Below are 13,082 nucleotides of genomic sequence, written 5' to 3'. Positions count from 1 at the left end.
GTACCTCGATCTTTGGAAACCGACTGGGATCGGGGAATAGCACTCCAAGTGTACCTACACCACACATTGAACTCCATTTTTCTTGTGAGTGATCCTCACATTTGTGGTACCCATCAGCTGCCGTCTTTTGCCTCGCCATCAGCTGAAGCCAAGAACTTTAAACCCTGCCAACCTGCGGCTTCAGTACTATAAAAGAACGCAGTCGGCTAAGTATCCCACACCCATGGAACCGGGTCCGTGAAACGATTTGGCTCGCGTGCGCGCTGGCAGCCGTTTTGTTGCCGCAACCCACAAGCAAGGCACGATATCCGATGCTCACCTCTGTGTGTTTACAAGGGTGTTTTGTCCAAATTTTCTCACTCGCGTGACCTAGGCGCATACAGACATGCGAGGCCATCGGCGAGTTCTAATACCTCCTACCAAGCTGCCTGGAATGGTGCCCTCCTGCCAAACATGTGTCTCGATAATGATCCTCGGCCACGGCATCTACAACGCCGTGGCCCCAACACCCTTTTTCTTGGCACCATTATAGTCTCCCATGAAGCGTTCGGCGAATGGAGCCAAGCTGTGCGTTCATAACAACCCTTCATGGCTTTTCCCACAGCACACCGAATATTGCACGACGACTAGATCTTACTCCCAATAGCTCAACAGCTCTTGTTGCAATAACTATACAAACAAGCTTGGGTATACAAAAGCAAAAATGACAGCTAACAAGGAAGTGATGATTGCGCAGGCCACCACATAATGTGGGTTGGTGCAGCTTGACTGAGAGTGAGATGTAGCCTCTCTTTCAGAGAACATGGTTGCGAATTTCTCCTCGGATTGCAAGCTTGCGATCGCGCCACGGCCTAGAAGCAGTTTCAAAGTGTCCTCATGGCCCGCAGAAGTTGCAGCTTGGAGAGAATTTTCATACTTGCCGCCCGGTGCATTGACATGAGCTCCATGATCGAGTAGAAATTTCACGATATCGTCATGCCCTCTAGATGATGCAGCTTGTAAGGCATTGCCATATTTGCCGCCCTGCGCATTGACGTCGGCCCCCTTTTCGACAAGTAGCTGTACAATTTCGTAATGACCTCCACGGCATGCAGCCTGTAGAGGATTGCCAAAATGGCCACCGGCGGTAGCAATGTTGGCCCCGTTATCTAGGAGAAAGACAACGGTCTTTGGGCTTCCTCCGTATGAAGCGGCCTGCAGCGCATTGCCAAAGTGGCCACCACGAGCAAGAATGTTGGCTCCTTTCTGGAGCAACATCTCGAGGATCACTCGGTATCCTTTGGCGGCCGCTGCCTGCAGAGCATTTCCAAACCTCCCCCCTTGTATATTGACGTCTGCATCATTTTCAAGCAGTAGCTTGACAATCTCTCGATGTCCTCTGTTTGAGGCGGCCTGCAGAGCCGTGCCAAAATAGCCGCCGCGTGCGTTGACGTCTGCGCCTTGTCTAAGAAGCAATTCAACGATATCTTGACATCTTCCATATGAAGCGGCTTGCAGCGCATCACCGTAATGTCCGCCCTGTGCACTGATAACAGCACCTCTTCGTAAAAGTAGTTCAACAATATCTTGGTGTCCCTCATACGAGGCTGCTTGCAATGCATGACCGTAGTGTCCACCTTGCGCACTAATATCGGCGCCTCTACGTAGGAGTAGTTCAATAATGTCTTGATGTCCTTCATGCGAAGCTGCTTGTAACGCATAGCCGTAGTAGCCCCCCTGCGCATTGACGTCGGCGCCTCTTTGTAGGAGTAATTCAACGACATCTTGATGGCCTTCAAATGAGGCGGCCTGCAACGCATGGCCATAGTAGCCACATTGGCCGTTGATATCGGCGCCTCTTTCAAGGAGCAAATCAATGGTCTCTTTGTGTCCTCCCCATGAGGCGGCCTGTAGCGCGTTGCCGTAGTGACCACCTTGTGCATTGACATCGGCGCCCTGCTTGAGAAGTACATCAATGATCTCTCTGTGTCCTCCATGTGCGGCAGCTTGTAGCGCATGGCCGTAGTAACCACCTGGGGCGCTGATATCGGCGCCCCGCTGAAGAAGTATATCAACGGTCTCTTTATGGCCCCCGTAAGATGCGGCTTGTAGGGCATTGCCGTACCAGCCGCCTTCCAAGTTCACGTCAACATCAGGTAGCGCAGCCCTCGAAAGATTGGGTAGCCCACGAAGTGCTAGCACGTAGGCAAGTCCTACTTCTTTTTCGCTTTCAAGCCCTAATCGCTCTTCGTCGGATCCAGCAGCAGCGATGAGCAACTTCCACCATCCCAACCAACTGTCCGAGTCCCGTAGCCACTCTCGGATAGGCAATTCACTCGAAGAATGAGCTTGGTTGCATCTAATATCCAAATGATTCATGTTTTGGATACTTGTACCGTTAGCCAACGCCCTCTCCGCGTGATCTAGGATGTGGCCCGCCACATACACTAGGAATGGATCTTTTGCTCTCAGGATTGCTATTTGTCCAGGTTTGGCTATGGCGGCACCTATTTGCTCCATGCAGGATCGACACCGAGCCCATATCCGACTGTGGCATGCAATAATGGACTCGGACCCCAGTGTCGGGTCCAATTTCTCGAGCCTACTTTGTTGAAATAGAAAGTCGCTGACTGATAAATGGATGAATTGTACAGAACCAGATCCTCCTTTTCGCACCTCTAAGAGGCCTCTGGACGTCGTGATAATCCGCCGTTCGATTATGTCATTGGATGGGAGTGCTGTCTTTACCACGGCGGCAAATAGCTCTCGAGGCTCAAGGGGTCTCACGCTGAGGAGCACCAACTGGAGCATGACAACTGTCTCAGCCGCGGTTGAGGGATCCTGGGCCAGAATAGTGGAGAATATCTTCTCAAGGTCGTCAGGAATTTCATTGAGAATTCTCCGCATAGCTTCAACTCGTCCTTCATCGTATGCCTTATTTAGTAGGGATACCACGATAACGACCCATAGGAAGATTCCGTCGGCTTTCATGATGATCTCTTCTTCTAGATCAGCTTCATGTATCCTCAGCCTCCCCGCGAGATACTTTGAGATATCCTTCAGATGGTCTTCGCTTCCTTCTACTGTGAATTTGAGCATCTTGCCCATGTTGATGTTGGGGAAGTGGCGACTTGAAAGACATATCTTGAATGGAACCTTGGATTGGGAAGCACTGATGCTTAAAGACTCCACGAATTCGATGACGGCATGAACATCAGATCCATTACACTCATCCAAGGCGTCGATAAGGAGAAGTAGAGGTGGCGATCGAAATTCATTCAAGACTGAACGGAGGAACTCTTTCAGTTCAGCCTCGCGCCACTGCAAATCACGTCCTCGACTTGTTCTCTCTTTCTCGCGAAAACGAGGCACGAAATCTTGGTACAGTGATTCGTTGTTTTTGAGTAGCTGGTACAAAATCGATCGCAGCATACCCAAAGGCGTTCTCTCGAGCTCTTCCCCTCGGGCGTGAAAGAAATAGGCAGCAATGATATGGTCGCGGAAGAATTTCTCTTTGCATTGAATCCATATATGTTTCATTAATGTCGATTTTCCGGCGCCTGGCTTTCCTTTGAGCCACAGCACCTCGTTATGGTCGGCAAGACGGGTCGGGTGTTGCCATTCGTGGAACTCTGGTGTCGCGAAGAACCAGTCGCAAGTTCCATCATACGCTGGGGCAATGTCGTGACGCCGAGCATCGATTGCGGGAAAAGCTAGAGAGGAGAGACAGGCTGTGTTCAATTAGCGACACATTTAGTAATAACGTCTGGCCTGTAAGCCTGGCACATCATGTGGTGCGATGCTGACCTTCCTTCTCCTCATGAAGCTCGTTCGCCGCTTCAATCTGTGGGTCTGGGAATGGTAACCTCCAATGTCAGCGGGAGCTATTGGAGTCAAGGCGCACAGGTTCCAATAACTTACACCCATAAAATGTGCTATTGTTGAACTGTTTGCTACCGCTGCCGCTCTGAGTGAACTGGTCCCCACTGCCCGCCGCAATGATCTGGGGCCCGGGGCCCCGATGGCCGATGGTGTTCGAAGGCATAGGAGTAGGCGATTGGGTTGGCTTAGTGCAGGCAATGACGCAGTAGGCATCACATACTGAAGGGCTTGTACACTAGAGAGATCAACTTGAGAAGCAATCTCAAGGTGATATTTTCACCTAGTGAAGCTGCATGCGCCACGAGTTTGCCGTATCTTATTGGACAACCAACCAGAGAGGGGTAAGCACTGAAATTGAAGAGCCGCAGTTTCCGCAAGGCTCCGAGCTTGCACAAGGATTGATTTCTCGCTGCTCTTCATAAGACCTCACTCATTATCTACTGATTGACACTTGCCAAGTGCTACCCTTCTCATGTGTGTTTATCATGCCCCGCAATATAATCACCAATTCTGGCTCCGGTGCTCAGTATGTCATGACAGGGACCGGAGACCAATACAATCACTGTGAACTTACCACTCAATTCGGTCCTCACGGGAGTATGGCGCAGGAAGAAAATGCTTTCAACCAGATGACTGACCATTCGTAGCCAGTAATCAACACTCCACAGATGAACTAGCTGCAGTGCCTACGTGCAACAAGGGCCGACCGTCCCGTCGCGCGGATTTCTGTATCGCCATTATATGTGCACTTACTGTCGAGTTCGATGCGGTTTCCCTCCTATTTGATGAGATGTGGGACGAGGAAGACGACGCGTACGGGCGGGCACCAGGAGACACAAACACATACACAACTGGCCGTATCGGAAAATACAACGTGGCACTGGCCTTGCTTCCTAATATGGGGACAGCGTCGGCGGCTGGGGCTGCGGCTGGCATGCGATCGAGCTTTCCACGCTTGAGGCTTGTCTTGGTGGTCGGAGTGTGCGGTGGAGTACCGGGCACAGGCACGGGCAAGACTGAGTTACTACTGGGTGATGTGGTAATCAGCAAGACGATTCAGCAAAGCCTGGGCAAACAATATCCCGCCCAATATGTGCTCAAAGATACCATTGATGATAATCTCGGTAGACTAAACAAGGATATTCGTACCCTTGTCATGAGCTTTGAGACGGAACTTGGGCAGCGACGCCTTCAAAGGAAGGCAGGCGGATATCTCAAAGTGCTGCAGCGCGAAGCAGTACGACTGGGTTTTCGTCAAGACTACCAGTACCCTGGCTTAGCTGAAGACAAGTTGTTTGCACCGACGTATCGGCATAAACACCATTTGCGCAATACATGCACCGACTGCAGTGAGGACTCTGCTGCAGTTTGCGATATCGCTGTGCACATGTCATGTGTGAATCTCTGCTGCGATGAAAGCCAATTGGTCCCACGGATTCGGCTCAAAATGAAAGCAGGGCTGGAGCCAGATGTTATGCAATGCCCTGAGATCCATATCGGGCGCATCAGATCTGGAGATACCGTCATCAAGTCTGGTGAACATCGCGACCGTGTTGCTGAAGAACACAATGTGATCGCGTTTGAGATGGAAGGGGCTGGTGTGTGGGACGAAGTCCCGTCTATTGTAGTCAAAGGAGTTTGCGATTACGCCGATAGCCATAAGAACAAGGAATGGCAGCCCTTTGCAGCAGCGACAGCGGCATCGGTGGCCAAGGCTGTATTAGAACGTTATACCAGCACCATCATTGACTAGTATGCTTGTATAGCATAGCGATCGAGAAGTCAAAGAAGCCAGACTATCATGTTATTGATTCAAACCAAATATAGGCATGCATAGTCAGAGTCGTGCATTTGACGAGAAAAGCAAAATATAAGCCCGAAAGAGGCGGAGTAGTCGCCAATAAGTCTTGTGACAAGAAACTTCAATACTCAACCTCCGGATCAATTTGCTATTACTCGCAACACTACCATATGCATTCCAATGGATCAAATCAGATCCAAAAGCTTTTGCTAATGCACTTGATCAAAAGTCCACTATGGGGGACGTGCCGTCCGGGAGATGGTAGGAGTTCGTTAGCCCTTATCGCGTCTGTGCTTGTTATCTTTCTTACGAGCCCGGACTCTCGCATTCCAGCAGCTATCAACGCCCGATTCCAAGGTTTCCAGATCGTCATGATGAATTTGACCAATAATATGGACTACTGCGTTATGTTCAATAGTAACGTGCTTCGCGTAGTTGACGCGAGACTCTGGCGCGAGATGCTCGACCCCTTGCAATTTTTTGTTTACCAAAAGTCGAACTGGAGGAACACCGAGTTGGGGCTCGCCGTTTAACATCATCGGAGTTTGATCTGGTGTATGGATAATGCCATGATTTTCGGGCTTTATCCTGTGCTTTTTGCACCCTTGTCTTTTATAAGTAGCAATTGGCCTTTTCTAAAATATTAGCTGGCTTATAATAATATGTGGATTATGAATACGTACACGCAAATACTATTACCGTTACGAGCACCGTTTTCCGTTCCATCGACGACAATAAAGCGGCGAATCCCTTCATATAACAGATTTCCCATAACGTTCCTGATTTCGAATTCACTTATAGAAGATCCGGTATAAACGGAATCGTTATCGTGTTCTGACAGTAGGCTTCTGGGAAATGACCCTGCCCATAGAATTTCGAAAACCTTGTTTAAAAAAGAAGAAAAGAAGAAAATCGTTAGTAATTCTCAAAAGTAAATTTGCATACAGAGTAAAGAAGAGAAAAGCTTACTGTTCCAAATCTAAATTTTTTGGACGGCTCGACAACAAAACAACGCACTTGTAACAATAATTTTAGCAGCCAGAAAACAAAGGGCATCTCTCGTTCATCCCTTACACGGTTCAAAATATTTCGAATCCTCCGATGGAAGATGGGATCTTGAATGTCTTTGGTGATAATGTGACAAATCACCCGAGCCAGACATAGACATACTATCATCCTCCATCTTGGGTGGCGCAAACGATGAGATCCATTGTTTTAACCAACGGAGAGGGAGCTGGCCTTGGTAGTTTGCAGGGACAGCATGCTGTGTCAGTCCAAGGTCAGATTGGCGACCCGGCGGATCATTTCCCTGGTCAAAAGGAGAGATTTCGAGACCATCAGTCGCAATTGGTTCCCTGTCTGTTCCATTCCCTTCAAAATCTCGCCCAGGGGGTATGTGTGAATTTGAGTCCTCCCCGGACGGCGGCGGTGTCATTGGGTCTCTATCGTCCATGCTTTCGGCCAGCAGAAGAGACTCTGGGATCGGCTCAGACTCCCTCGTCGCTTCAGTCTGTTGGTAAATGTCTCAGGGTTATTGTGCTCCTTTGAAACCTATGGCGTACTTGTCAGGTTCTCCATATTGATGGCTGCAAAAGATTTTCAGAACTGTTCTGTTGTTTTCTTGCAAATATGCAGAGATTGGAGCACCTCCTCATTTGACACGTCACATGATCGATCAATCGATCGCTTACATGTTCCAATGATTTCCAGCACGTGCCACCTGCCAAGAACCCAGTCCTAAAGCTCAGCATCTGGAATAAGGCTGAGAGCTCATCTTGCGCTCCCTTATTCTTTCTTTCTTTCTGATGTGGGGGCGCTGGAGATGCCTACTAAAAGTGGCTGTGGAGGCTTAGCTTAGAGTGGCTCAATGGTCGAGATGGGACTTATAAGCCTTTACTTTTCGTTGCGTTTAGCATACTGGATGAGGATCGATCGTTTTTCTTAATCAATACAGTTCCCATATACTTTAAGATTTCATAATCTATTTGATCAGAAACCATACAAAGATTACAGCCTTACGGCTGTCCGTCTTAGGTGGGGGTTGGTTTGGTTTGGTTTTTGTTCCCCATCTCATTTCTTCTTTTGTGGAAAAAAAAGTAAAGCATCCTTTATATGGTAACCTAGAAGGAGGAATCGCGGGCTGAGTTTCGCGGCTTCTACAGTGCCAACCCGATATAAAACAACGCGAACCTGTCGATGCGCTGAAGGTGATCGTGAAACAACCATTGGTACGACCAGTGTCAACCTTGTAGCGAGAGAGGGCAATCAGTCATGGACGATGGATAGTGGCTAGAATGAAGCATTGAGTACCTACTCAGTGTGATGCGCAGGACTGTGATTTGTCAAAGTGCAGGAATAAGTAGAGCGCTTCTGCACACATGTATATCTCTTTGACCATCCAACCTTTGTTGGATGTGAACAACTCAACGAGTACAACAACTATCACCCATACCTATCATATCTTTTACAGAACATGTTAGGTGCTAGGCACCACCCTAGCTACTAGTACCTAATTTCCCCCGCAGCTGCTACAGCCTTCCGCCCTCTGTAGTTCATCAACCTTTTGCTACACTTGCCACATCTAGATTGACGATCATCAAAGCCTGATAATCAACAGTCTCGTGGCCGTAGCTAGTTGACATAATCGTTTTTCCATCATAAACCTTCTTTTCCGTCGTTTTTTCGTGAAGTACCAGTACTAATCAGCAAGGCTCTGGCTTTACAGAACAAGTCGCAGGTTCCATGATGCGCAGAGGCACCATGCCACCATGTGAAAGGTGGGATCATTCCAGGGCGTATTTCTGCCCCCTATGAGAGGCATATGGTCATGCTCTCAATACGGAAGGCGCTGGTGTTGGGTCTCTTTGCTAGCAGCGTCGCATAATCGCGTAGGATAAGACCATCATCTTTTCGTCGCAGCATAAAACTGCTCTAACACAACCCTACCATCGAGCTCTCGTCTCTTTAAATACTTATTACAGTGTAGTTTCCAACTCCTCCGTCCTCGCTTACACATTGGAGAGCCATTATTAGCTCGTCTGTCGTGCAAAAACGATTTAGATAATACCGACATTTCTCACACTACCTCTGGATGGCCACGATTCCGGCTAGCGTCAAGACAGGGCCCCCTGTCTGCGGCTGACGAGGGGTGACGGAACAGATATCAGCACGCGAGTTCATCTGAACTTTGGGCATAGACAAATTTCAAGACTCGGGACGTTGTATAGCTCAGTGAATAGCAAGCTAGCAAGTCGCCGGTGAACGTAGACGCTAAAATCTGCCTCAGGCAGCTGTGGGAGCTATGAGTGCAGGCACCCTCGACCCCGACGACTATACCGTGGCCTGGATCGCACCTCTCGAGATCGAGGCCCGAGCGGCTCTGCATTTGCTCGATAAACGGCACCACGGCCGATTCCCGGTCAGCCGGGGCGATAACTACGTCTTCCACGGCGGCAGTATATGCGGCCATAATGTGATTATTGCGACGCTACCGGCCGGGCAGGAGTATGGCACGGGATCGGCTGCTGCACTGGCTAGCCAGATGAAAAAGTTCTTCCCAAATCTCTGGTTCGGGCTGCTTGTCGGCGTAGCAGCGGGGTTACCTGCTTTGAAGCATAGCCCACCGCGTGATATTCGGCTGGGCGATGTGCTTATTGCCCTGCCCGAAGACGGACGCCCTGGAATTATCGCTTACGACTTAGGCAAAGAGACGGAAGGCGGGATCCGCCTGCTTCGAGACGGCCACGTGCTTGCGATGACAGAACCGATCGTCCGGTCAGCTATAGGCAGCATTAAACTCCACGCGCCAAACGACGCCGCAATATTCTTGCCTTATTACGAAACGATCCGCGATAAACAGCATGCGAATGGCACGTTTATAGACCCGGGTCAAGACTATGACACCTTATACCTAGCGAGGGACGATGGAACAGAGGAAGTCGTGGAACGTACGCGACGTCTAGACGCCCAGCGAACTCGGGTATGGTACGGGCCGATTGGGTCGGGGGAGAAGCTGTCAAAAAATGCGCGGTGGAGAGATGAGTTGCGAGACAGATATGGCATTATCGGCCTCGAGATGGAGGCGGCTGGGACAATGAATCAGATTCCGGTCGGTGTCATTAGAGGGGTGTGCGATTATGGCGATATGCACAAGAACAAGGAATGGCAGCCGTATGCGGCAGCAATGGCGGCGGCATACGCAAAGACAGTGTTGTGCCAAATCCCGCCTAAGACACCAGACCGGCTGACGCGCAGTGTGCCTCATGATAGTGAGTAAGAATGAAAACATCCTGTGACGAAGGCTTACACATCATTATCTAGAAATGAACCAGACCCGGGTCACTGCTCGCAGCATCGTCCTTGGCGACTCTGCGGGGACCTATATTCCTCGACATAGCCCGAACGTCACCTTCCATGAACCGAGTCACCCGCAGCAACACAAAGAACCTTTCTCGACTGTGACGGACGCCGACGCCATCGAAAGAGCGGGCATCGCCACGTGGCCGCGCGATCCCGTTATGCCACTAGGCATGCCCGCTGACCTTGTAGCGAGTCTGGAAAAATGGGTCATTACTAGAGGGGCCCAATATCTACCTGACATACACGATTCTCTTTCACCATTGATGCCAGTACTGCGACACATTCTACATGATCTTGCAGTGGGTAATGAGATGGACTTGTGCGGTGAGCATTCGCACTGGCTATGGAACGAGTTTCGCTGCATTTTGATGAAGGCTGTCTTATCAAAACCAGACAAGGCACAGGAAATATTGAGACCACAAGAAGAGCAGCGCCCACGAAGGGAAGAGGCTCAGGGTAGACCAAAGAGAAAGCACAGTGACGTGCAAACCGACAACGAAGTTTCGATAGTCACCAAAAGACGGCGTGCATATACCGGACAAAACATTCGGCGTACGCCTGATTTGAGAGATCAATACAAATCAAGACGATACAAAACGTCGGAAGGCAATCTCCTGGTTCAAACTAGATACGGCAAACGCGACCTGAGCCTTTTGGTGCATTTCACCTTGATACCGACAACAAGCTCTGACCAACGAGATCGCACTGGCTTCACCATGATCTTCCAACGAGCCATGTGTGGACAAAATATTGAGCGCTGCTTGAGGACATTTCGGACAGTTGAATGGGAAGACTCTGCGTTCGAAATGATCGAGAATGGTGATCTCGATTCATTGAAAGCTGCTCTTAGCGATCGGATAATCTCCCCGTTCGACCGCTTGGCAGACGACGAGAGTACGTTGATCAGTGTAAGTACTTTGGACAGAATGCAATGATGAACTTGCTAAGAGGATTAGTTTGCGTCTAGGCAGATGCAACTAGGTGTTTGTGAATTCCTGCTTGACTTTGTTGAAGGCACTGATCCTTGTGAGGTTGACAGGTAAGACAGTAACCCTACGCATATGTTTTACTTCCGACTCAACTAACGTGGCAAGGTGAAGTGACGGCATGAACGCTCTGCGGTTGCTGATGAGTGGACTTGAAGATGAAGAACTTGCCGCGGTTGATTACACTGAGCCAAATGATAGAATTGGTACTGTCGCCAAATTACTTCAAAGAGGTTGCCTCGAAGACGAATCTTGGCAAAATCGAGAAGCCGATGATGGCTGCTTGCATCTTTCCGGACTTGGGTATCACGTGGCATTACCTGCTTGGGAGATTTCCGAGATGATATCACTGTTCATCAAGCATGGAGCAGGCTTAGAAATCAAGGACCAATATGGTAAAACGCCATTGTTGGACAACATCAATATCACTGGGGAACTCGGCCACATTGTCATTCGAAGACTATTGGACAGCAAAGCTAACGTGGCAGCCGTTGACGACAATGGCAATGGTGTATTCCACCTGGTACTGGAAGGTCACCACGACAAACCAAAATATTTGCAGGAAAGGTTGAAGCTTTTACTGCAATATACTACAATATCCGAACTTTGTCGACCTAATGAGCAAGGATACACCCCGTCAGACTTTGCCCTGACCTCGAGTGTTTGGCGTATCTGGTGTGAAACAGTAGCAGCCCGGATTCCATTGCAAGAGCTATTGCAAAGGGATTCTTTCCTGAAAAAGGACCATCAAGAAAATGAAGCTCGCGATACGACACCTCACCCACGGCCCATACGACCGAGACAGCGTGCAACCCGTACCGTTACTAGAGGGGGGGAGGTGATCTCACGAGACACTGCTGTACCACCAACTGAAACTTTGGGGATAGATCATCGCGAAGAAACCCCTCGCCGGCCCCACCCATGTCGGTGTAGCGGATCATCGATCTCGTTTGTACATTGGAAATTGAATGATGCATTTGAGCAGCAACTACCTGGCTTGCCTAGCTGTTCCCACTGTGGTGGTTATGTTCTTCCACACGAGATGGAGACGAGGAAACAGACGGCGCTTCAATATGTTGATCTTCGGCATATTACGATGCGATAGTGGCGGGATGCGTCTTCGGACTGAAGAGGTGATATTGCAACCACTTGTAGCCGCATCTCAAGCGACCAAAGCCAGATGGATACCGCTGCTGAGAGTTCTTTGGCGAGCAGCATCAGAAAAAATGGTATGAACTTTGGGGACGAAGTACTTATTCCTTCTCATCACTTCGAGTCCATTTGATGGTCGTCGGGCTTCATCGGTGGCTGCTACGAACACCTGCATTAGAAAGTCCATGCCACTAATCGATGCTGCTGTCGGGATGATCACGAGTGTGGTCAGATAAAATTAGGAATGACCGAAGGAGCTGGAGGAGCATACGCACGGCGGATGGACCGTTGCTTGGAAACATCACAGGCAGTCGTGGCATGATTAGCGCTAGTCTTGTATGAGTTTTTCCTACCTCTATTCTGACGGCCATAGACTTTCTCTCATTATCTCGACCTCAAAGACACCATGAATGATCTGAACTGAACTCAGGTCCGAAAGCTTGTACCATATTTCCTGAGCGCCCAAGCCACCCCATGAGAACCGAACTCGATGAATTCTGCTGACAAATCTATTCCAGACTTCCGCGCAAGAAGGACTGCGCAAATCAAGATCATAATCTGCTTGAACATGAAGCGACTTCCTTGGGTGACTGATGTCAGCACGGAAACAAGAATTCGCAATCGGTTCCGACTCACCTTCATGTGGAATCCAAGTTGCCTCAAGCCCCTTCATGGATATATAGCTTTTGTCTGGATTTATTGCATCACTGTCGGGCTGCTTTCGATCGAACACTCCTGTCCCAAGTACGGGCTTCTTGGGGCCATCTAGGAGATCCGTCGGGTCCGTGATAAATCTATTAGACCAGAAGGTTTGCACCAGATTTAAGATCTCTCCTAATTGTCAGATGGTAAATGATAAGCCCCATACACCAGGGCGTGCCTAAGCATATTATTTAATGTTATAATATATGAATAAACACACG

At 49.3% G+C, this 13,082-nt stretch overlaps 3 protein-coding genes across 3 annotated transcripts; 2 read left to right on the top strand and 1 right to left on the bottom strand.

Moving 5' to 3' along the window:
* Positions 1–669: 669 nt before the first annotated feature.
* On the bottom strand, positions 670–4,024 carry PFICI_00406 (uncharacterized protein; the record flags this gene model as incomplete). The annotated part of the gene is made up of 3 exons (XM_007828987.1): positions 670–3,710; positions 3,787–3,831; positions 3,901–4,024. The coding sequence occupies 3 exons, from the start codon at positions 4,022–4,024 to the stop codon at positions 670–672; spliced, it is 3,210 nt and encodes a 1,069-aa protein (XP_007827178.1).
* Positions 4,025–4,346: 322 nt separating this feature from the next.
* PFICI_00405 (uncharacterized protein) lies at positions 4,347–5,614 on the top strand (the record flags this gene model as incomplete). The annotated part of the gene is made up of 2 exons (XM_007828986.1): positions 4,347–4,458; positions 4,509–5,614. The coding sequence occupies 2 exons, from the start codon at positions 4,347–4,349 to the stop codon at positions 5,612–5,614; spliced, it is 1,218 nt and encodes a 405-aa protein (XP_007827177.1).
* A 3,349-nt stretch (positions 5,615–8,963) lies between these two features.
* On the top strand, positions 8,964–11,975 carry PFICI_00404 (uncharacterized protein; the record flags this gene model as incomplete). Its single annotated transcript, XM_007828985.1, has 5 exons — positions 8,964–9,930; positions 9,983–10,929; positions 10,978–11,060; positions 11,209–11,845; positions 11,895–11,975. 5 exons carry the CDS (start codon positions 8,964–8,966, stop codon positions 11,973–11,975), a joined length of 2,715 nt encoding a protein of 904 aa, XP_007827176.1.
* Positions 11,976–13,082: the final 1,107 nt, after the last annotated feature.

This window comes from Pestalotiopsis fici, assembly GCF_000516985.1.
Source record: "Pestalotiopsis fici W106-1 unplaced genomic scaffold PFICI_Scf_1, whole genome shotgun sequence".
Taxonomy (NCBI): domain Eukaryota; kingdom Fungi; phylum Ascomycota; class Sordariomycetes; order Amphisphaeriales; family Sporocadaceae; genus Pestalotiopsis; species Pestalotiopsis fici.
This window is presented reverse-complemented; position numbering and strand designations above follow the sequence as displayed.